Source organism: Bidens hawaiensis, unplaced genomic scaffold (assembly GCF_021521415.1).
Source record: "Bidens hawaiensis isolate Kalapana, Puna unplaced genomic scaffold, B.hawaiensis_p1.1 tig00022002_1, whole genome shotgun sequence".
NCBI lineage: Eukaryota > Viridiplantae > Streptophyta > Magnoliopsida > Asterales > Asteraceae > Bidens > Bidens hawaiensis.
In genome coordinates, this window is record NW_027493409.1 from 197,608 (window position 1) to 223,826 (window position 26,219).

The 26,219-nt window shown below is 37.1% G+C and overlaps 1 protein-coding gene across 1 annotated transcript; it reads left to right on the top strand.

The window, feature by feature from the left end:
• Positions 1–11,946: 11,946 nt before the first annotated feature.
• Positions 11,947–15,556, top strand: LOC143564408 (phospho-2-dehydro-3-deoxyheptonate aldolase 1, chloroplastic-like). The gene is made up of 5 exons (XM_077051694.1): positions 11,947–12,562; positions 13,579–13,856; positions 14,245–14,521; positions 14,612–14,857; positions 15,189–15,556. The coding sequence occupies exons 1-5, from the start codon at positions 12,011–12,013 to the stop codon at positions 15,444–15,446; spliced, it is 1,611 nt and encodes a 536-aa protein (XP_076907809.1). The 5' UTR covers positions 11,947–12,010; the 3' UTR covers positions 15,447–15,556.
• The last annotated feature ends 10,663 nt before the right edge of the window (positions 15,557–26,219 follow it).

A 26,219-nucleotide genomic window follows, 5' to 3' on the forward strand; every position in this document is an offset into this window, starting at 1 on the left:
CCATAAAGATAGTGCCTCCATATCTTAAGTGCAAAGATTATGGCGCCTAACTCTAGATCGTGAGTCGTGTATTTCTTTTCGTGCACCTTGAGTTAACGAGAGGCATAGACGATTACTTTCTTTCGTTGCATTAATACACATCCCAAACCGGAATGGGATGCGTCACTAAAGACAACGAAGTCTTCGGTACCTTCTGGCGAGGCCAGTATAGGAGCTTGGGTAAGTTTTTGTTTAAGTATATCAAACGCCTCTTGTTGCTTCGTTCCCCATTCATATTTGATGTTCTTGCGAGTTAAGGAAGTTAGGGGAACGACGATTCGGGAAAAATTTTCAATGAACCTACGGTAATAACCGGCCAATCCCAAGAAACTTCGGATCTCGGTTGGCGACTTTGGGACCTCCCACTTAGAGATATCTTCAATCTTAGCGGAGTCCACTTGAATACCGTTGACGTTGATAATGTGACTAAGAAATTGCACCTCGTGCAACCAGAACTCGCATTTCGAAAACTTGGCGTACAACTTCTCGATTCTAAGAATTTCAAGTAAGGTTCGAAGGTGATTTTCATGATCGTCCTTAGACTTAGAATAAATGAGTATGTCGTCGATGAAAACGATTACAAATTTATCTAAGTAGGGCTTACAGATACGGTTCATCATATCCATAAACGCGGGTGGCGCATTAGTAAGTCCAAACGGCATAACCGTGAACTCATAATGTCCATACCTTGTTCGAAAGGCGGTTTTCGGAATATCTTCGGTTTGAACTTTAAGTTGGTGATATCCGGAACAAAGATCAATTTTTGAAAAATAGCTAGCACCTTGAAATTGATCAAATAAGTCGTCGATTCGAGGAAGTGGATATCGATTCTTGATTGTGACTTTGTTGAGAGCTCGATAGTCGATGCACATTCGCATGGATCCGTCCTTCTTTTTAATAAATAGTATCGGCGCTCCCCATGGTGATGAACTCGGTCGTATAAAGACTTTCTCGATAAACTCGTCCAATTGTTTCTTTAGTTCCTTCATCTCGGTTGGCGCGAGGCGATATGGGGCTTTGGCGATCGGAGTAGTACCAGGAATAAGATCGATTCTAAACTCTACTTCACGATTGGGAGGAATGCCGGGAAGTTCATCGGGAAATACATCGGCATAGTCAGAAACAACAGGAACGTCTTTGATTTTCTTGGGGTTTGATTCTTCGGTAACGTAGGCCATGAATGCTAAGCATCCTTGATTTAGACATTTGTTAGCCCTTAACATAGAAATTAGGGTAACTCGGCCAGCGTCTTTATCCCCTTTAATTCGAATTGTTCGTTTATCAGGGGCTCTAAGTTCAACGGTCTTTTTATTGCAAAGGATACGTGCATGGTTATCGGATAACCAATCCATACCCAATTCAACATCAAAACCAGCAAGAGTCATAGGTAAAAATAGAATAGGCAAAACATAACCGGCTAATAAGATTTTTCCGTTTTCTAAAGCTTCGGTAATTTTAACAGTTTCATCATTAGCGGTCTCGACGCTTAGAGTTTTATTGAGTTTGATTAAAGGTCCATTTAATAGATTACAAAACTTATAATCTATACAACTTAAGTTGGCACCCGAATCAAACAAGACTCTAGCATAAGCGTTATTAACAAGGAACGTACCGGTGATAGTTTCCGGTGTGTCGGCTGCTTTCTTCGTATCGAGAATAAAGACCCTTTCATTGTCTTTCTTGAGCTCATTCTTCTGACCGCTACCACCCGCACCACCATTCGCGGGTTTGTTCTTGGGACACTCAAAACTAAGATGCCCCATCTTCTTGCAATTGTAGCAGGTCATCTTCTTCTTCCAACAATCAGCCGTGGCATGGCCGGTTCGGTTACATGATTCACAGACTCGAGAAGCAAAGTTGCATCTACCTCTATGGTATTTCTTACAAATTTTACATTGAGGGACGCCAAGATTGGAATTAGACCTTCGTTGATCAATTCCTTTACCCTTGAAGCGGGTATCTCCACATTTCTTCGAGTCATGTGTTGTTACCACCTTTTTATCTTCCTCTTTATTGCGGATCATTCCGCCTCAAGTACCCATCCAACTCCATCGCGGAGTCAGCGGTTTGTGGTAAGTGTGATCTCACCATATCACGAATTTCCCGAGGTAGTCCTCATATATAACGTGTAACCTTGCTGGACTCTGGGGAACTAAGCGACAATACTCGTGAAATTTCGTGTTATACTCACGAAGGTTTGTTCCAACAACCTTGTGAGTCAAGAACTTGCTTAGAGTTTTATTGAGTTTGATTAAAGGTTTGTTTAATAGACTACAAAATTTATAATCTATAAAACTTAAGTTGGCACCTAAATCAAACAAGACTCTAGCATAAGCGTTATTAACAAGGAACGTACAGGTGATAGTTTCCGGTGTGTTGGCCGCTTTCTTTGTATCGAGAACGAAGACTCTTGCATTGCCCTTATTGGGCTCATCCTTTTGACCGCTACCACCCGCACCACCAGTCACGGGCTTATTCTTGGGACACTCAAAGCTAAGATGCCCCATTTCTTTGCAGTTATAACATGTCATCTTCTTCTTCCAGCAATCAGCCGTGGCATGGTCGGTTCAGTTACATGATTCACAGACTCGAGAAGCAAAGTTGCATCTACCTCTATGGTATTTCTTACAAATTTTACATTGAGGGATGCCAAGATTTGAATTAGACCTTCGTTGATCAATTCCTTTACCCTTGAAGCGGGTATCTCCACCTTTCTTCGAGTCATGTGTTGTTACCACCTTTTTGTCTTCCTCTTTATTGCGGATCATTCCGCCTATCAAGTACCCAGCCAACTCCATTGCGGAGTCAGCGGTTTGTGGTAAGTGTGATCTCACCATATCACGAATTTCCCGAGGTAGTCCCCATATATAACGTGTAACCTTGCTGGACTCTGGGGTAACCAGCTGGGAACTAAGCGACAATACTCGTGAAATTTCATGTTATACTCATGAAGGTTTGTTCCAACAACCTTGTGAGTCAAGAACTTGGTTTGGATTTGGTCCGTCTCGTGCATCGGACAGAACTTTGACAACATCAATTCTTTGAACTCGTTCCATGACAAACTATACATCACCTCCCTTCCTCTACTCATCATCAACGTGTTCCACCACTCTAACGCTTCGCCTTTGAACATCAAAGCAGAATATTGAATCTTTCCTCCTCCGTACATTTGCTCGTGATAACAATCGTCTCCATCTCTTCAAGCCACCTTACGGTATTGATGGCTCCCTTGTTACCGTGAAATTCTTTTGGTCCGTAGTACTTAAAAGTCTTTAAAGGAACATCCTCCTATCTTTAGTTTCTTAAATTCTTTACGAACCTCTACATCAGAGTTTGATTTATGAACACTATCTTCCTCACGTGAAGGTCGAGTACGGGGTTTAGAAACAGATTTACGGGAAGGATTTTCATATTGTGAGTGTTTTGTTTGAGAATGTCTTGTTTGAGATCTAGACATTGATTCTTCTCTAACCGCATTTTTAACCATTTGTTGGATTTGTTTCAGATATTTGTCGGGAATTGGTTCCTCTTTCTCGGGACCTTTTCCTTTCACTTCGCGTCTCTCGGCTTCCTTTCGGGAGGCCTCTCGATAATCACTTTGTCGAGACATATTTTTATCTTTTATTCTTTTTATCTGAAATTTTAACACATTTCTTTTCTCAATATACAAATTTATTTATTTCACATTTATATACATATCATAAATGATATGTATATTATTGTTACAACAAACTTATAGATCCTATCCTTATTACATATGATACACATATCATACAAACTATATTACACACATAACTTCATCTCTTAAACACACCATCTTCATTTTCTCAATCTTTCATAAACTTCTTCACAACTTTGGTGAGCTTGTTGCATTTGCGAAGAAGCTTGTCTCCCATCTTCTTATTTTTCTTCTCATCCACAACAATCTTTTTCCTAAGGTCATCAGTTTCGTGCAAGGCTCGATCCAAATGCTCCTCCTGGGACTGAGGCATGTCAGTCGGATACCCATATCTTGGAGGTGGGTCGCGGTAGCCCATCATCACAATATCGTAGTGGTTCTTGGGATCAGGGTATGGAGTTGCCGTCTCATCAGATTGGTAATTGAAGAAAGCATTGGCAGCCTCATTTTGTTCTTGAATTTCTTTTGCTTGCTCTTCAAGGGATGGAATCTCACCTTGGTATGGTGGGAAGCTTGATAACGCCTTACCCTTGAGTTCCTGGAGAAATTTCATGTATGGATCGACAGAACCATAGCTTGGGGTGGAGTGTTGTTCTTCTTCCGGTGTGGTTACTTCATTTGGATTGTCCGTATATTCTTCCTCGGGGTCGGTTTCCTCTCCCGGTTCCTCTTCTGATTCTTCTTCTGGTTCCTCTTCTGGTTCCTCCTCGGTCATTGCCGGCATGTGAATCTTCTCGTATGGCATAGTCACCCTCATCTTGGGTTTGCTAGATGATCCTTCCTTGTTGATGTGAGAATTGGCAGTATCCATAGTTGAAGTGCCGGTATACCACCTTCGTTGATCGGAGTGGCATTGCATCCAGTCGGATGAAGAAGATTTCGGTTCCTCCTTGATAGGTAAATTGGAGAGGAAAGTGTATGAAGGATGAGGATTTGGTGGTAAATGTGTTGGACCTCCGGATGGATGATAAGTGGGAATCTCAGTAGGATGATACGTCGGTATTTCGGATGGTTGGTACATTGGAAGGCTTGACGGATGATAGCTTGAATGCCTTGGGGGTTGGTATACTTCATGTGGAGTGTTGTCTAGGTGGTAGATTGGACTTGGGTTGGGGTTTTGTTTGTGTTCTTTGTTGAAGAATGATTCAAAGTAGTCCTTGCTCATGATGCCTTGTGGGAATTTGTAATATTTCTTTGCTCTTCTTACTTCCTTGTCATAATATTCCATTAATTCTTCATAAAACATCTTTTGGGTGGTATAGATTGTAGAGAGGGAAAGAAAGGGTTACCAACCAATCTTATCCCTATTCACATTAACAAGTAAATATTTCCTACGCTTGAATCGAAGCTTGGGTATTGTTTTATGATACCCAATTCGCTAAGATCGATGACTCTGATACCAACCTGTCACACCCCCATTCTAGGCCTAGGGGTATGATCCATAGTTGGTACCATATTTGTAAATAAATCAGAGTAACGGGTTATAGCAGAAGTCTTTATAAAAACATAAGGATCGATAATATAAAATATTTACATTACAAAAGACGAAACAAAAGTCTTGTTTAGTATTTACTTGTTTTTAGTTTACAAAACCACCATGTTTTAATATTTACACAAAATTATCCGAGCCATCGGATTCTAGAGCTTCTTCGTCCTTCAAGCTCTAATCTTGATTACCTGCAAAATATTATTAAAATACATCAGCAACGAATGCTGGTGAATATGCTGACGCTAAAATATTTTCTTTACTTAATTACCCCTCAAGACCACGTAAGTCTCGGCCCATCTTGGCTTAGGAATAATCAAGTTAAAACAATCATCATAAACTCGAGTCTCTGCACTAGGTCACCTCAGCGAAACACCGCAGCGTTTATGACATAACTTAGATACCATAAATATACACATGGCCATTCCCCACTCGGACGTAACTTAGGTCCGGCCCATCGTGGCTGGAGGTCGTGACCAAGCGTGGTGCGATGTGCCCACCGCATTCCACATATGTAAGGATCCAGACAAATGTATACCATAGCCTGAGGGCTGGCTTATACTCTTATTTATAATGTTTTTAGAGACACGTAGCCTCATGTAAAGTTTTACACATAACACGTTTGTTTGTTTGAAAACAAGTTTGTAAAAGTGGGGCGTATTCACCTTTTCAATAGGATCGGCTTCCAACACCGTCCGTAGATCTCTTCTTGCTATCTCGCACCTATAGTACGAGTATAACATTCATTAGTCGGATACACGATCCAGCTTTAAGACCTCTAGTCTTAATTATCTCGATGAACCTTTAGTTCATTATCTCATTTTACTTTAAAACCTTTAGTTTTAATAGTAATTTATAAACCTTTAGTTTATTCATAATAACCCGACGTTTCTTCTTCTTTAAGAAACTTATTATTTTCTTTATTATTTAAGTATACTAATTATACTTAAATAATATATTTTATAACAAAGAATATTTATACACATATATATACTCATATATATATATTTTATTTTTCTTTCTTTATTTTCTTTGTTATTCATTTATTTGTTTATCGAGAATAACATCGACTTGGGTATTAAGCCGTTGTAATATTTTATTATTATTTTGGTCGGGCATTATGCCTACCTTGCTCGACTTAGAAATACCCTAGACACTTGGGCAACACTTCGACGCCGCTTGCTTTTCAACACTCACTTAAATCAACACTTTCGCTTCGACACGCTTATCGAGACACCAGCACGCACTTCGAGGTAGTTATCGGGATATCGGGCAGCACCTTCTCTTTACTCGGGACGTCGTCGGAAAGTGGCACGTTTATCGAGGTGTAGGGCACGAAAAACGAAGTAACTGGGTACGGTTTTCGAGGTGGATTAATGGCATGGTTTACGAGGTAGTGAGAAGTTAGAGAGAGAGTAAAGTGTGTGATTTTGAGGTGTGAGAGGATCAATGCTGTGACCCCCCTATTTATAGCCAAAATTTGATCCCGTCGTGGTACGCGACAGGACTTTGGCGTTGCCTGTCGCGTACCGCGACTAGGCTTGGCCAGTCACCACTATACCTGCCACGTGTCGACACATGGCAGGCGTCGTTCCACGTGGCGACACGTGGCGGACGTGTTGCCACGTGGTGACACGTGGCAGCAGGCGTTGCCACCGTGTGCCACATGGCACACGTGTCAATACCTGTCAGACAACCCATCGCGGTATGCGATGGGTGTCTTTCTTGACCCGTCGCGTAGCGCGAGGGTCCAGAAATTAGATTTTTCATTTTGGCCCCTGAAGTTTATAAATTGGAAGAATTGGTCCCTATACTTTGGAAACTTGACATTTTTGGCCAGAAATTTACGTGATGTTACATGATAATTGGTCAAGCTCGAAGCCAAGATTTCAAAGTAATAAATGTTATGAGATAACTCAATGAAATCAAAAGAAACTTAACCAAGTGTGTAGTTCTATTAAGGAGAACCTCGACGTCCGTTAAGCGAGTGTTTGGTTTTGTCCAAACTTGTTATGAGATCAAGTTGGATCCGCCATGCCAGGTATTTTAAGAAAATATTTAAAATTAGTTTATAATATAGTTACAGAGAAAAATACAAGATTCGATGGCCCAAAACACAACTAATGTGTCTTAAGCGAGTTAACTTGGTTTAGTTTGGTCTTGGTTCGGTCATTGACTCGGAATAAGACCGAGGATGGTTACCATATACCCAATACCATAGAACTTATTAAAATAAACTTAAAATTTATAATATACAAATCTTTCATGTAACATATTATTAAATCATTTTAAATATAAAGCATCTAAACGAGAGTTCGGTCTTGGTTCGGTCATTGACTTAGCATAAGACCGAGGATGGTTACCACATACCCAATACCATAGAACTCATTTGAACAAACTTAGAAATGATAATACTCAAGTCTTACATACAATATGTTAACAATAAAGTATTTAAACAAAAGTTCGGTTTTGGTTCGGCTCTTGACTCGGGATGAAATCGAGAATGGTGGCCACATACCCAATACCATAGAACTCATTAAAATTATTTGGAAACTAAAGTAATTAGAAACTAAACAACATTATTAAGCTTGCATAAATTAAAGTGTTTGACAAGGACTATAATAGTCCTCCATGAAGCTTGCCTAGCAATACACCTAAACTGACATGGCCGGAGAAGGGAAAGCTAAGGAAACAAGGGGAGTATGTTTTAAACAAGTTATAGTAATAAACTTTAATTAACAAGAATTGGTTAGTAATAAAGATTAATATTAGTTTGACCTTGAAGAGTCAAACTATCAAGAACTTGAAGAATGTATACTTGGATATTTGATTGAGAGAGTTTGGAGAAGAAAGAGCAAACCAAAATGGGTTCATGAGACTTGTTTTTATAGTGGAAAAAGTATAGTTTACTCATAAGGGGTATACATGCATTTAATTGGTTAAAAATGGTCAAACAATGCACAAAACAACAAGAGGTGTTTGACACAATTAGTCCTTTAAGTTTGTTTTAAGTCGTTTTTAGCCATAAAGAGGTGTTTTAACGTACCGAAAATGATGTTTTCTTGATTCGACATTTGTGTAACATAAACGAACATAAAACCCAACATTTAATTTACAACGACGGATCCGAAAGACCTGAAACATGTCGGGTTTCCGATACAAAAACAAATACAAGTTAAACTGAAAATGACAAATGTCACAGTGCCAAACATCCCTTCCGACATTCTAGAAGATTTGACCTTCAAGATCGTTCTAGGTATGACACAAAAACGGAGTATCTTGGCGAAAGAGACCTCCGACCAATAAAATGGCAACAACACATCGTTGATAGTACTACATAGTACAAATGGCATCATTAGTCAGTTGCCTTATTTAACTCTCCTTGAGCACGTGCAAGCCTTCTGATTGGTGGACCGGACTTTCTGACAACGCAACTGACCCATTTCTTCTCTTCTCTCTTTTGACTATAAATACCACTCCACTTCCAACGGTAAAAAGATCTTTTTCTGTCAGCTCAAATACTCCCTAGTATTTAGCTACACTTTATATTCAGTTTTCTATATTGATTATCACGCCGAGGGTGGTTAAAAAACCCATCATATCTTTCTTGTAACGAACTTACGATGTTCTGTTTTACAGGTTATACCGCTCAGGTTGGTTGCATTGTATACCACCCCAGTGGGAAAGATTAGCTTTAACCCAAGCACTATGTAATTTGGGTTTGGGTTGAACTAGTGTTTTTTTTAGTACTTATATTGATACTATTCAAAATAAAAAATATATTAATAATATGAACAGCGATAATAATAACAAAATAGTTAATAATTTGATATATTTAATGAATACTATTAAGTAAATAATGTTAGAGTGATTAGGGTTGAGTTATTCTACAAAAGCCAATAAAAATGAGAAGGGTGAGAAGCCATAACTAATTGACATGTGTCAAGTAGAGACCAAAGGAAAAATGGTATAAAAGTAATAATACATATTTTCTCTCTCCACATGCAAGTCACATGTTAATTCCTCAATTATTTTTAAACGTCTATAACTTTTTCATATGATATTTAAAAAAAATAAAATTCATCATAATAACAAGCGTTTTTTTTATCTTTAATACGAGTATGATTTTGTTATATAAAAATAAAATAAAAATTACGTCAATGTGTCTTTTTTGCTTGCCATTGTGTCGTTTTTCTTCATCGTGTCTTTCTGTTTGTCTATGTGTTTTTTTCGCCTTTTGTCTTTTTTGCTTACCATTGTGTCTTTTTTCGTCATTGTGTATTTCTGTTTGTCTATGTGTATTTTTCGCCATTGTGTCTTTTTTCGTAATTGTGTTTTTCTGTTTGTCTATGTGTTTTTTTTCGTCATTTTGCTTATCATTGTTTCTTTTCTCGTCATTGTGTCTTTCTGTTTGTCTATGTGTTTTTTTCGCCATTGTGTCTTTTTTCGTCATTGTGTCTTTAACTGATCATTGTGTTTTTTTAAATACTAATAACACCGTTGTGTAATAATATGTAAATATTATGAAAAATACCAACAATTTATCTAATACATAAAAGGGATATTGGTTTTTAATACTCCCAACTTTCCCTCATTGTTAGATAGCACTCCCAACTTTCGATTTGTCACCCACCACTCCTAACTTTCACCCTATTTTCCTGTACCACTCCACGTCTAAATGAACACTAACCTCGTTAATGTTTTGGACTAAAAATGTCATTCAAATTAGTTGAGGGGTGAAAAAGAAAATTAAATTGTTTAACATATACCAAATTTGCCTCCAACCAACCCTAGATCAAGCATCACCACTCCATCCTCATCTATTACCACCACCACTACACCTCTGGTTCAAAAGGAACCCATCTACAACATATCGATTCGAAGTAATCCTTTACTCTCCGGAAAACGAGTTGCAGGTTTCCGGCGAACACCATATCCATCATTTCACCGCCCACCGCTCCAATACAGCGACCCCCGCCACCCACCACCACCAATGTCTCACCCAGTCACCTTCCGGGATCGCCTGCGTGCCGGAAAAACGAGTTGCAGGTTTCCGGCAAGCACCATCTTCATCATATCTCAACTGGTGCAAAATCTTCATGATCTCCATCACCTTTTTACACCCCTGAACCATCTCCATTTTTTGAAAGACGATAGCCGGAAAACTCAAATTTGCCGGAAAAATCGAGGTCGCCGGAAAAACGAGGTCACCGAAAATGGAGGTTGTTGAGGTTGTACAATTACCACCGTCCCCGTCCTGTCCTTGTATTGGGAGTTCGTCGAAGAACAGGGAAGCTAGACCAGATCGTCACCGGAAAACATAGCAAACCATAAAATTTCTGTTTTACACCCTCAACTAATTTGAATGACATTTTAGTCCAAAATATTAACGAGGTTAGTGTTCATTTAGACGGGGAGTGGTACAGGAAAATAGGGTGAAAGTTGGGAGTGGTGGGTGACAAATCGAAAGTTGGAATTGTTATCTACTAATGACTGAAAGTTGAAAGTATTAAAAACCAATATCCCTACATAAAACACAATGATGAATACATATTGCATAATAACATGAAACGTAAAACACAATAATGAATACATATAAAACAATGACCTGAAACGTAAGACACAATGATACATACATATAACACAATGACCTGAAACGTAAAACAAAATGAAATCTACATATTACACAATGACATGAACGTAATACACAATGAACATAATACTATTTTTCTCAACTTAAGGGAATGTTAAGCACAATGACTAAAACACAGTGATAACTAGAAAGGCAAATGTTAAGCATAAAGACACAATGATTAAAAAAACACGATGATGTAATCTTTGTTTTAATTTTTATCTTTAAATTAAGTACCAATTAAAAAACACAGTGACCAAAATTTATAGCATAATGCATAGCAAAACCCAATTAAAAAACACAATGGACAACCAAATAACACAATGTTATAAAAACCCACCAATTTTTTTTATTTTTATATAATAATATGATATTTTCATATTAAAGATAAAAAAACGCTTATTATTATGGTAAAAAAAATTTTAAAAAAATATCGTATGAAAAAGTTATAGACGTGTTAAAATGATGGAGGAATTGGCATGTGCCTTGCATGTGGAGAGAGAAAGTCATCATAAGTGGTTATTAGTAATAACTTATTACCTTCATGCCATTTTCACTAATTTTTATTTTTAAATTAATCTCTACCATCTAAATCTAAGATTAATGAATTAGATTTCTTCTCACTCTTCTCATTTTTATCGTCTTTTGTATTTTAACTTTACCCGAGTGATTAATATGTATATCAATAATGTTAAGAAAAAATGATAGTAATTGATTTAATAAATTTAAAGAGGATTGGAGAGAGTACATTTAGTAAAACATATGAATAAGATGTATTTAGCAACACCTTATAATATAACATCAACGACTCATTTGCAAATTACAAGATTTGAACTAAATACAAATAGAATTAAATAGATAAGACTAACCAATTATTAAGATAAGACTAACTTATCAATTAAATAATAAACTAATTATCATTTATTAACAAAACATTAAACAACATACCAAACCAATTAATTTCAAATACTTTAAACAAATTAGAAAAAACATTAACTTTAATAATAATATAACAAAAAGAAAAGTAATTAGATTTTTTCCTTTTTCCTACCAAACCCCTCTTCCCAACAATCCCACCCACCACCATCTCATTATTATAAAACCCCAAACCCCTCATGCACCACCTCCAAAATCCTTTCAACACCACCCCTTGAATCACCACTTAATTACCAAAATGGCCCTCTCATCCACCAACTCTCTCCTCCCCACCAACCCCTTCAAGATCCAATCTCCCTTCAAATCTTTTCCGGCCACCGTCTCTGCCGCCGGAGCTAACTCCGGCTACCGTCTCACCCAACCCATCCTCGCCGTACACTCACCAGACCCATCAAAATCCTCTACCGAAAAACCCCAAAAACCCCAATCTCCCGCCACCGCCGCCGCCGCCACCACCGCCGTACCCAAAACCTCAGCTCCGGCGAAATGGTCCGTCGACAGCTGGAGAACCAAGAAGGCGCTTCAATTGCCGGAATACCCAGATCAAGCTGAGCTTGATTCGGTGCTCCAGACCCTTGATTCGTTCCCGCCAATTGTGTTTGCTGGTGAAGCTAGACACCTGGAGGAACGGTTGGCTGAGGCGGCTATGGGTAATGCGTTTTTGCTTCAGGGTGGTGATTGTGCTGAGAGCTTTAAGGAGTTTAATGCGAATAATATTCGGGATACGTTTCGGGTTATTCTGCAGATGGGAGTTGTGTTGATGTTTGGTGGTCAAATGCCTGTCATCAAGGTCAAATCTTTATACTTTTTTTTTATTAATTTTATGCAATTTTGGATTCAATTTGGTTATAGTTTTAGCAGAGGTTATAAATTTTTCCTAAAGTTGATTTGAGTTGACTTTATTTTTCAAGAATATTAGTTTTATGGTACCAGAAGGTTTATTATTTATTAATTAATTTATGTACTTTTTTTTAATTATTTTTATATATTTTAAAAAAATCTTAAATTAGTCTAAGCTTGGCTCGAGCTATGTGCAGCATCTTAAACGGGCTAAAGTTTGACTTGAGCTTCGCAACGTGAAATTAATATATAAAAGTCCAAAAAAGATAAGACTTAAAAATAGACACAAGTTTGACTTGAGCTTCGCAACGTGAAATTAATATATAAAAGTCCAAAAAAGATAAGACTTAAAAATAGACAAGGGTCGTTAAGGATCGCAATCTTCCCATACAAGGCTTAAGCTCGGGCTCGATTACTAAACACGTTTTATTTGAGGCTTTGACTCGGCTCGAGCCTGATAAGACTCAGTTTGCACCCTGCCTTTGATGCACAATTAGATTTATCAATTGATTGTATTTGCAAGATTGGAGGTTTATATAGTTTTTTATTTTACTCTGAAAAAAGTTAAATTGATGGTATTGGTTTTGATAACAAGTTCAATGGATTTTAAAGTTAATTTTGGTTCTTAAAGTTCATGGAAATTTCATGCTAAAATTTCTGCAGTTGATTTGATTGCCTTTCTTTTATAAAAAGTAAATCTTTTTTTGTCTTGGTGTGAGACGCATCATTTGATTATAATATTCTAGATCAGGACAGTTTTTTAATTTATGATGTTATATTTATACGTTTTTAACATCTTGCTGTTCTTTTTAAAGTAAAAAAAATATTCATTTATTCTGAAAAGTAAATTGATGGTATTAATTTAGATTAAAAGTTTAATGAATTTTTAGATAATTACATGAAGATGTTTTTTGTAATTTGAAAATGGTATTGAATTATTTTGTATCTGACATTTGATGATAACAGGTAGGAAGAATGGCGGGTCAATTTGCGAAGCCCCGATCAGATTCGTTTGAGGAGAAAAATGGTGTGAAGTTACCGAGTTACAGAGGAGACAATGTAAACGGTGACGCATTTGATTTGAAATCAAGAACACCTGACCCGCAAAGATTGATCAGGGCTTACTGCCAATCAGCAGCCACACTTAATCTTTTGAGGGCGTTTGCTACCGGAGGTTATGCTGCTATGCAAAGGGTTACTCAATGGAATCTTGATTTCACCGAGCATAGTGAAGCGGGTGATAGGTATGTTATTAATTCTAACTTTTATATACAAGTTAATGTATATACTTTAATTATTTTCATCATAATTTTAGATATATATAATAATATTTGTTACATAAATACATAATCAATATATTAAACAAAAGTTGTATAAATAAAAAGGCGGGGTTTGACTCGTGAGGTGGCTCGAGCTTGATATATGAAGCTCAGGCTCGAGCTTGTTTATTAAATGTGTCTTGATATGAGTTCGAGTTCGAGTTCGTTTAAGCTTGGTTCGAATCGAATAATAATTAGACATTAGCTCTTGTATCCTTATCAGTCACTAGATTTGAAAGTGACAAAAGGGTATAATATATTTGTGTATGATTTGGATATATTTATTGATGAGGCTTTTAATTTGGTGTCATAGGTATCAAGAGCTAGCTAGCCGAGTTGATGAGGCACTTGGATTCATGTCAGCTATCGGGCTTACGACGGACCACCCTATCATGACCACCACTGATTTCTGGACATCCCATGAATGCCTACACTTGCCTTATGAACAGTCTCTTACAAGATTGGACTCAACTTCAAGCTTGTACTATGATTGCTCGGCCCATTTCCTATGGGCCGGAGAGCGGACCCGCCAACTTGATGGTGCACACGTCGAGTTCCTTAGAGGAATCGCAAACCCACTTGGAATTAAGGTAAAATTTTGTTTTTTGTTGCATTTTTCTTATACCATTTTGTTAAAAAAACACGAACACAAAGCTGAAATTACTTTTTTGCCCTTATAGGTGAGTGACAAGATGGACCCCAATGAGTTGGTCAAGCTCATTGACATCTTGAACCCTCAGAACAAGCCTGGAAGGATTACAATCATTACAAGAATGGGAGCTGAGAACATGCGGGTCAAACTTCCACATCTTATCAGAGCAGTTAGACGAGCGGATCAAATTGTCACGTGGGTCAGCGACCCTATGCATGGCAACACCATCAAGGCTCCATCTGGACTCAAAACTCGCCCATTCGATGCCATTAGGGTAAAGTTACTTTCTCTCACTCATATCAACCAGGGACAGTTGTTCCTAACACGACACAGAAAAGTTAGGTTTTGGGTCGGCTGAAAAGACCCGTTTAACAAATATGTCAACCAAACATGACCTATTTTTGATAAGTGGGTTGATTTTTTTTAATGGTTTTTAGCTTTTTTAACTACTAACTTAAAAGAGTGAATTTCATTTTTACTTGCATTATTTTATTTTCAATAATATTATTTTATTAGTTCTAACCATTATTTCAAGTAACACCACCAATATCAAGTTCTTTTACTTCCTTTATTTGAAGTCCAATAATAACAAATTATTGTAACAGGCGGAAGTGAGAGCTTTCTTTGATGTGCACGAGCAAGAAGGAAGCCACCCGGGAGGTGTTCATCTTGAAATGACCGGTCAAAATGTGACTGAATGCATCGGTGGGTCAAGAACCGTGACCTTTGATGACCTTGGTTCACGCTACCACACCCACTGCGACCCACGACTCAATGCATCTCAATCGTTGGAGCTCGCATTCATTATCGCCGAGCGGCTCAGAAAGAGAAGAATGGGATCTCAACAATCTTTGGCTCTTTAAACTGCTGCTTCTATTGTGGTCAATTTATGTTATGAAAGTTGTTTGTTTTGACTGTTTCTTTTTTATGTTATAAAGAATTATGATCTTGTACTGTATGCCGCCAAGGCAATGGCTTTGGCTTTGAGAGTTGTGGGATTATGATGAGAAAGTAACATCAAATGTTATGTATGTATCAATATGCCCAATTTGTGGGGATAGTCAAGGATATCATATTTGTTTGATTCGTAATGAAAGTAATAATGTTACAAGTTAAAGATATGAGCAGTTTGGTATCATTTTAATGATTTCATTTACCTTTAAATCAGTCTTACATTAAGTGTGTTTGGTTCATTAGAATGACACTTCTAAAAATGAAATTACCCCTAATTTGTCCGTTCACGTGTGTTTATAACCCTCAGTCACTCACGCACCTCCTCCTCCTCCTCCTCCTCCTCCTCCTCAGTGTTTTGAAAACTAGACCAAAGTTGACCTGTTTGTATAACCGGTCAACCTGGCTCAGTAAAAGGCAAGCATTAGAGCGTCCACAACGGGCTACTCATCCCAAGGTCTGGATGACGTGGCCAAGCAGCAAACATGAGAAGCACAAACATCACCGTTGTGGGCATCAAGTTTGGTGAAGCAGTCCGGGACTGCAACCGGATCTGCGGATGAGAGATATGGGTCCCATTAAATAAAACAGAAAAAAACAAGAGGAAGGATGGATCAAAAAGTGGTTAAAATTCGCCTAAAACCCAATTACGAACCCTAATTTTTCAACCAGAAAGAACAAAATCTTCAGCGAAAAATTGGAGACTGAAATTCGAAGATCATTTAATTAAGGACGAATGTGTTGACGGAATTCAAGAGTGATGAGATTTGTGACGTTGATGAAAGATGAACTGAAAATAATGGAAGAGGATATCGAAAGAAGGGATGAACAAAGTGATGAGATTTGTGACTGTTGCTTCTTTTTTCTAATTTTATTATTTAGTTTAATATTATATTCTATTATTTAACACTGACTGTTGCTTTTTTTTTCTAATTTTATTATTTAGTTTAATATTATTATTCTATTATTTAAATATCATATGCCATGTATAAAATATAAATAATTAACATATATTGTAGAAGACAATTTATTCTATATAATTTAATTGGAGAATTAGGTGATGATGTGTCGGTTTGTAGAGGTTTGTTGTGGAATAAATAGGAGTTTTTGAGAAAAGTTTGGAATATAACGTGGAGCTGACGTGACGGTTTATGAAGGTTTGTTGTTGGAGATGCTCTTAGCATAGGTAATAAAACAATGCATATAAATATATATTATATGGTTCGTGATCCGTATCAAGTCAATATATAAAAGCATAGGAAGGGTTATTATATAAATAAAAACATATCTATCATGTGGAAGCTTAATTGGATCATATTAGATGTTGAAAAGGATCTTTCACCAAGATCCCTTGTTCTAGTTTGAGATCCCATTTTAATAATATTCTAAGAGTTGATTAAATGTATAGTCATGGCCGCCTGGGGTATACCAATATTACAACTTCAATCCTAAACTTTGACTGCTAGGTTTCACGACAGCCAAGTTTCGCGACTGAGTTCCGACCACCTCTTTTATGGCCAAGTTGTTTTGTTACCGCCCCTTTAGCGGGTATCGGAGACGATTACACTGTGTAATGAATAACAAATACATAAAGCGGTTTTTTTATTATAATACACGAATAATTTCAACGCTAAGACATTCAAATGAGGTTTTTATATATTTTTTTTCAATCAGAAGTTATTTGTGGACATTGACAATCAAGTTATGCATAAATTACCTTTACACATTACAAAAAAAGTTACACAATCAAGTTATACAACAAAACTCTTAGACATTGCATACACATACAAATAGAGGTGGGCATAGAAACCATTTTTGGGCCCGACCCGGCGAAACTGGTTTCACCTCTACTCGATCAAAAACCTGATCGTAAATGGAACTGATTCCTACGCGACCCGGTTTTTTTGACAGTTCCTACCCGGCAGGGCCGGCTCCGAAATTACGAATTTTTTTTTTGGCTAAAGACGAAAATTTTTTTGGGCCTAAAGTAAAAGGAACATTTTTTTTGGTTTAAACAATTTAAATTGTAGTGGGCTTACTTAGTTATGATTTGAGTTGTGTAAAAAACTTGTGTATAAAAATAAACATAAAAATGTCTCTACTAAGACTTGAACACACAACCTCTTGGTTAGATGTTACACCTTTTTACCACTAGACCAAGTTAGTGGTTATGAAATTATGTTGAAACATTGATTATACATAATTTTTTTTCATTAAAATACCTTCTGCATGAGACATCGTGTTTGGAGAATCAGCACGTGTTCATTCCATTTGCCTTCGACACTTTTGGATCACTAGCTCCCGAGGCGGTTCGCTTCTTGGAGCGGGTGCAGAAGGTGGTCCACAGTGACTCGCAGAGCCCGAGAAACCAAGGATTTATATTTAGTAGAATAGGCTTTGCGATTCAAAAGGGGATAGCGGTGCAGCTTGTTGCTCGCTTACCCATTATCCAGATGTAGTTCGATTTGTGTTATGAGTAATTAATAAATAAATAAATTAAAAAAAAATATTTATTTAAAAAAAATATTTATAAAATATGTATGTATGCTGTTCACCAACTTTACGAGTGGATTAAAATACATATAATTTTTTTTAAAAAAAAAAATTGGGCCTAGCGGGGTGCGAGCCCGTAACCGTCGACTACCCGACCACACCCCTAGGCCGGCCCTGCTACCCGGTCCCAATTCCAAAAACTACCCGGTTTGTTAAAAACAAAATTAATAAATTATAAAATAATAAACTACATTTATATGTGAGCCCAAGAGTCCTCATTGTCAGACGTTTATAGACCTCACATACAGATAAAATACCATATATAGACAACACATACACATAAAATGCCTTTACATGTGTGCAAATGAGAGAACATACACACATATCCTGATACCAACCCCCTCTTTTGCTATGAGCTTCGCATAATAGTCACCGACATCGAAGTGTTTAAATTCCTAGACCATTCACTTGTTCCAACAAAACGCTAACAACAATCTACATTTGAATTCACAGAGGTGGCTAGTTTTAGAATTCATATTCCTGATAGGTGGATGCAAGGCTTTGGTTGGTATTTATAGAACATTTATATAGTTTTCCTTGGTATGGTCCTATTCAAAAATGCCTGGATTGTAACCTTATCGGAAATATTGTCCTCAATTTCCGACATAATAGCAAAGGATTACTGATAAAAACAGGGGCCAATACCGACAATCGCCGGAAAAAAATGTGTCACAATCTTATCAGAAATCTAATCAAATACTAGCGACGGAGTACCAAGGGATTATTCGCTGATAATGATTTCTCACCAAACCGAACACTTTAAAAAAAATATTAATTTTATGAATATAAACTTTTTCCGCCCATAACTTGTGACAAAACTTGTCGGTACCCGGCAGTCGGTTATACCCATTAGTTTACCACTAATATGTTACATTTGTATTTGAGTGTTACTAGTAGTACATGATACGTACTATCGGGCATTACAAATATTTTTGTCACGACAATTTTTTTAATCCTTGTCGTCTGTTGAACTTGTACGGTTGTACCAAAGACATCCCCATCTTAAACCCAAGTGAAAGGCTATTCCTTTTGCCAATGGATTGCAAATAATAGTGAGTTGTTACGCTTACAAATCCTTGTCGTCTGTTGAACTTGTACAGTTGGAAACATTTTCACTTAATATGAGTAGAAAATATATATAAAGTATTTGCTGTCCTATTAGATCCAAAAACAACATCAAGCAACAAAATAAGGAGCCAGTTTCAAAGTTCGATATGTCCAAAGTTATGTTTATGGACTTGCATATATGTATATACACCAATAACAACACCTGCTAACTCTTTTAGCCAATTTCTAAACACGAAAACCAAATAGCTTAACAACAGTAAATAAACCAAAAGCTAGCCGGCTTACAATGGTTTAATATAAATGAGAAACTAACGATGAATTTCGATACCACTCGGTCAATATATAGTTGACCATATCGATTGGGATGTGACGATTCCATCATTTCTGGATGATAGAAGGATCATGCCACTTCAGCAAATCCTATCAGGTACAAATCTGTAAATTGTATTGGTTCATATGCACACGTGCTCGGAACAAAACACAAAATTTATACACATTCAAAAACACATATTCACGTACATTTAAACAAAGAAACACATATATGTTCAAGAACACACGTTCATATAAACGAAGAAACATATAATATGTGTTGGTCTGGAAGGGGCGAACGGGAAGAAGTCAGTTGAACAAAGATCAGTGATCAACTTATAAGCATCATTCAGTCATCATATATCATATATTCATATTACAAACTGTCTAACGTATTGTACCGCTATTTATACACTACTGAAATGGCAGTTATATATTTAGCTAATGGTGGTTAACGGTAACTACCATAACTAACTAACACCGTTGCATTTACACGCCTAAGTATTTACAATGACACATTGGTCCATAAACATAATTATTTAGTTTAATTTCCAATAATATACACATACATATATAGCTTTTAAGAACAATAAAAACTCTTGAAATGCATGTAACTCCCAAGATTACAACCTAACCACAATTGAAAAATTATTGTACACACAAAATAAAAGCACTTGTGGACTGTACATCCAAACCAAAAAGGGATCATAACCAAAGTGTACGCCCTTTTGACTAGTCAACATCTTTAATCAACCTCTCCCCAAAAGTCCATGCTAAACCATGTGGACCCGTTGACTTTTAATCAATAACTCGATGATTTTTAGCTAACCAGATTCTGCCACTTCCTAAAACTGTCTGTTCGACGAGATTATTTTCAACAATGGACAGAATTGGGTTGGTTAAAAATCCCCTCAAGTTAATGATTAATAATTCTTATAGTATGGATATTTTGAGAAGAGGTTGTTGGTAAAGTAGACATCCTTAAATGGACATTTTGGTTATTATCCCAACCAAATAATGACATGCATATGTGCAAATGTGCAATTGTGTATGTTCATGCCACATGAAAATCGTTTATAATCCGATCTTCTATTATCAAATCAGTGGTCAATTTTCTGCACCGTCCAAGTTTTATCTCTTCAATTTATTGTTCTTTGATGCCAAAGTGATTATTTTTGATACTCACTTTCAACTTGCCTAGGCATAAATCGACAGGATTCAGTTCCTGAATAGCTAACCAACTCCTTTCCTTCTTTCTGTCTGTGCAGATTGATGAAAGCTGCATATTAGAGAGAAACAAGGAATCTGCAGTTGATTAAACCAAAAGCTAATTATATAACTATGATATTTCTCCGAGTGCTTCAAATGCTGTTCTTGACACTTGTTTTGCAGTCAAATTCAGCCAGAAGTCAATCCAAACGTGGCCCCGAATGTTCCAACACATGCGGCAACATCACCATTCCTTACCCTTTTGGAATAGAAGAAAACTGTTACCTCGACGCTGCTTACAGGGTAAGCTGTAACACGACCACCGGTAGAGTGTCTATATCGGGCATGAACGTAGGTATTGTAGACATATCACTTAGTGGTCATCTACGAGCAATATCACACGTAGGTCATGTTTGTTACACCAGGAAAGGTAGAAGGCATAGTACGGCAAAGTCTATTACGGAGTTATCAAGGTTCCCTCTTTCTCTTAATCAGAACGAGTTAACGACTTTGGGCTGTGACATTCAAACGAAAGTCAGGAGTGGCGATAAAGTTAAAGTGACATGTACCACAGTGTCTGGAAAATGCGTGCATAAGGTGTCATGTTCAAGTAATGTCAATTGTTGTCAAACTAGGATAGAACAGTCACTACCTACAGACTTCTTCTTTAGATTGAACAGTTATCAAAATAATACGGGAAAGAAGGGTTTTACCCGCTGTGGCTATGCATTAATTATTGAGACAGGAAGGTATCACTTTTCGTCATCTGATGTATATAACTTGACAAGTGAAAACCTTGGGTCATATGAGATGCTGCTAGATTGGACGGTGGGTAATACAAGCTGTCAAGAAGCTCAAAAGAACATAAGCAGTTACTTGTGTAAAGAAAATAGCGAGTGTTATGATTCTAATAACGCTAAGGGCTATCGTTGCATTTGCCCTGTTGGTTACCAGGGAAATCCATACCTAGAAAATGGCTGCCAAGGTATAATCTCTTAACATTTTTCCTTCTCTTTCGATGTAAAAATATATTAACCGTCTATGGGAAAACACATAAGTTAGAATATGCTAACAGTTTGGATCTTGGATTCAGCACATGCTTAGAAATCCAAAACCATTCCAGACAACCAATTCCAGTTTTCTATGTGGTGGTTAGTATCTATGCTTCCTACAAATCATGAATATGCATACTATCCTTAATTTCTAATAGTAGCATTTTAGGGGTGTATTTATTATTTGTATATATGCAAGTTGTCAATGTGGTTTGAGGGTAGAAGGGAGACCTGTATATTCCATATGGGTGTCTAGTCAATGCAGTCTATGCTTAGTTAAATAATGCCATTAACATATTTACACAGATTATTAAAAACCTTTTATGACGTTTTTCAGATATCAACGAGTGTGAAGAACATCGACATGATTGCATATACCGCTGTACCAACATGAATGGAAGCTACAAATGTTCATGCCCCTTTGGCAAACATGGTGATGGTAGAAAGAATGGGAAGCGTTGTACTTATTTAGAAGGGTCAATTGCTGCAGGTGAGTGTATATAACTCATTTGTCTTCATGTTAGCACTCCTTTAATAAATTCAATTTCTTTGTTTAATTAAAAGTTTAATTAAAAGTAACAAATTTAGCAATGCAAGTTTATAGAAGCATTGTAAAACTTTCCACTTTTCCAGTAACAAGTTCTATCAATAAACAGCTACCGCAACATTTGTCATGCTATCACTAATCATATATGGAGGGCTAAAACATAGGCAGATCATGAAGAGTAGGGAGAAGTTCTTCAAGAAAAATGGTGGTTTGATTCTTCAGAAACTACTTTTAGAATCTAAACAATCTTCTCGTATGGCCAAGATTTTTTCAGCCGGAATACTTGAAAAGGCAACCAATAACTTCCATAAAACAAATATCACCGGTCAAGGAGGCTACGGTATTGTATATAAAGGTACTCTAGCCCAAAAAACAATGGTCGCCATTAAGAGGTCCAAGTCAATTGACGAGAACCAAATAGAGCAGTTTGTAAATGAGGTCATCATCCTATCACAAATTGACCACCCAAATGTCGTCAAACTCTTGGGTTGTTGTTTAGAGACACCGACCCCTCTTCTAGTTTATGAGTTTGTAACCAACAATACCGTCTTCCACCACCTACATGAAAGAGAGTTTATTTCTTCGTTGACATTTGAAAGGCGCCTAAACATAGCCATACAGACTGCAGAAGCCCTTGCTCATATACACTCAACCACAAAGATCATTCATAGAGATATTAAATCGTCAAACATACTTTTGACTGATGACTTCACTGCTAAAGTGTCTGATTTTGGTATCTCAAGGTTCATTCCAGTTGATCAGAGTCACTTACAGACTTTGGTACATGGGACCCTTGGGTACATAGATCCTGAGTACTTCCGCTCAGGAAATTTGACCGAGAAGAGTGACGTTTATAGTTTTGGCATGGTTCTTATAGAGCTCCTTACAGGAAAAAAAGTATATTCACGCGATGGAACTGAAAGCGAGTTGGGTTTGGCGACATATTTTGTTTCTTCATTAGAAAGAGGTTGCTTGATTAGAGTACTTGATGCTAAAGTGAAAAAAGACGGACTTGATGACCATATCAAGAAAATCGCCAAGCTTGCAAAAGAATGTGTGGAGATAGAGGGCAAGAAAAGGCCTAACATGAAAGGAGTGAAAGAGGAACTCAAGGAAATAAGCGACACTTACCAAAAGTGTTTGTGGTGAATCAAACTTAGGACCGAAGCTACATGTGCATGGAAGACTTTTTTAGTATTTGAGTTCGAATAAACGAATATCCAATGGTAAAGTTTTTTCCCTACTTATTTGCTCAGCTTTAGGTAGTTTGATAGTTTTTTAATCTATTTGTTCTCTGATTTTGTTCATTGCTGTGTATGTATTCTTCTTGATCAATAAACTGAATCGTTTGATTTTACAATAGATTAGTTGTTCTTATTTTACTCTTAGAGTTGTTAATACTGACATTTTGCTATCAAAGCTTGTGTTGATACTATCTACAAAGAGTAAAACTCATTGTTACTCAACATTTTGCATAAGTCTTAAAGCTCCAACAACCTTTTCGGTATTCATAGGAGAGGGTTATTGATGGAGGCCCAAGACCCAAGTATTGAAGAGTGCGTCATGTTATATTTGGAGGCCCATGATCATGCTTCCAAAGGTGACCCACGAAAACGGGCATAACTTGGCCTACGAAGCTCCGTTTCAAGCCCATGACCAGTCAAATCGAAGCTTGAGACGAGGAGCACGTTGTCACAAATGCATACGGCGGTTTTTTCTTTGTCCGAAGCCCAAAAACGCCTCCTAAATAAAATGATGGGCATTTTAGTGTTTTTTCATCAGTTTTTACATTTTTATTTTTGGGTTTGTGTTTGGCCCATGGCCTTTTTTGGGCCCATTTCGAATTTGAAAGTCTATTTATATGATGCTAATGTAATGTGAGAAGTACAGAAATGAAGAATTTTCTCTTCATTTTCCTTGACCTTTGGGAGTTTTGTGAAGTTCATTACGGGCATTCACAGAATCAACGTGATTCGATCTTCGTTATCGTTTTACCGTTGCATCAGTTATGAATCATAAAGAATTTGTATGAAGGTCACTCTTAAGTCTCAAGAACAGTGGGAGCTCGGTAAGACTGGTATCATTGTTCATGAAAATGTTCAAGCAAATCAACGAGAAGCCAAGAAGAAAGACGCCAAAGCTATGGCCTTGTTCCAACAAGGTGTTCACGATAACCACTGATCAAGTTTTTGTGCTGATTATATGCTAAGTTTTAGGAAGTTTTTTAATCTATATTATGTTACTATGTATAGATCAAGTTTCTCTGCTTTTGTTCATTGTTATATGTATATTTTTAATCAATACACTGAGTCGTTTGAGTTTACATTTATTCAGCCGTCTTATTCTATCCTTCGAGTTCTTAATACCAACATAAAGGGGTCTATCGATCTTCAAGAAATTCAAACAGATTAACCATGACCAGCTTATCTATTTTGACCAATATGCATTCAGAAAATTGTTGTGAACTTATTTAAAATGTTGATCTAATCTTGTTGTTCCCCCACTTCTTTCTGTAACAGTACTTTTGTTTTTCTAGCATCTTGCTTGCTAGTCTTTCATCTATATAGCACCCCGGTTCTAAAAGATATAAAAAAAAGTTAGTTTTCTTATTATCCCTCGTAGTGTTTCCAGCCAATTCAAGAACTTGTGACGAATCAGTTTCAACGTATGAGAAAGATTCAAACCCGCGTATCAAAAGTAACAAAGATGAAAGCTAACCGTTGAACCAGAAGCCTTGACATGATCCAAGATGCGAAAAAATATGCTATTTTTATAATATTTCTCGGTGGCGGTAGTACTGTTCATAGTTTCATACCGGCCACGGTGATTAATACGATATATAATTCCTATATTCATATCAAATTGGTATGGATATACAAAAATCGAATATGATTCGAACACCAATTCACAATTCAATTAGGATTCTAACACGATTTGAATATTCTAAATTAAAAATTAAAAATCAATTTAATTTTGAATTATGTTCGGTTCGTTTAAAAGTAAACACCTCATTATCTATAATTCTATATACATGCATATTTTTCTATGTATATATTTAAGGTTTTCTTTAAGTAGAGGGCATTACTTAAAGTTAGGTTGAAAAGACAAAGAACACAAATCAAAAGGTATCATACCTAAGACACAAAACTAACCATGATCGACAACAGGCTGATACGGTCCAGCCCAATCCAGCACATGACCAAGCTCAGCTCAATGAAGACAGGCCCAAACACATCAAACGCAAGCCCAATAAGTTGATTGACTAAAGAAGCCGAGCCCATTCATCACTGATTGTTACACACGTTTATTTCTTTCTGGTATTTTCTTTGTTGACTTGTTCCAGTTAGTTGCATGCATTTAGGATAAGGTAGTGGTAGATCATGGCTAAGAATAAGGGAAGGGACACGGTGAACATGCAAACATGGCATGGTGGACATGTATTAGCATGCATCTTTAAATATTTGTAATTCTTGCATTTGGAAATTAATCAGAAAATTGCCCCAAATATCTTGTTCTTCCTATCTTTTCTTTGGAGTGTTTGCCTACTAAAAAAGGCTCTATCATCTTGGTGCTTTCATTCACGTCTCATCCTCCGCCATCATGCCGCCTCACAAAGACCCTTCCTCGTCTGACGAGTTACTACCCACCACTACTGATCAATTGAACCAATTGATTTCCATCACCACCAACACTCAAGCCAACCTTAACGCCCAAATTGCAGCCTTAGTCCAAGCCACAAACAACCTCAACACCAAACTCGACACCCAAACTGAAAATACAGCCCGTCTCATCAACCATGTCTCCACACTCACTGATCGTTTAGGAAGATGAACCCCTCAGACCGGTCAACAACCTCAACCCACCACGTAACCCCAGACCACCAAATATCCAATTACCGATGTTCGATGGAACGAATCCATTAGGTTGGATATTTCAAGCAGAAAATT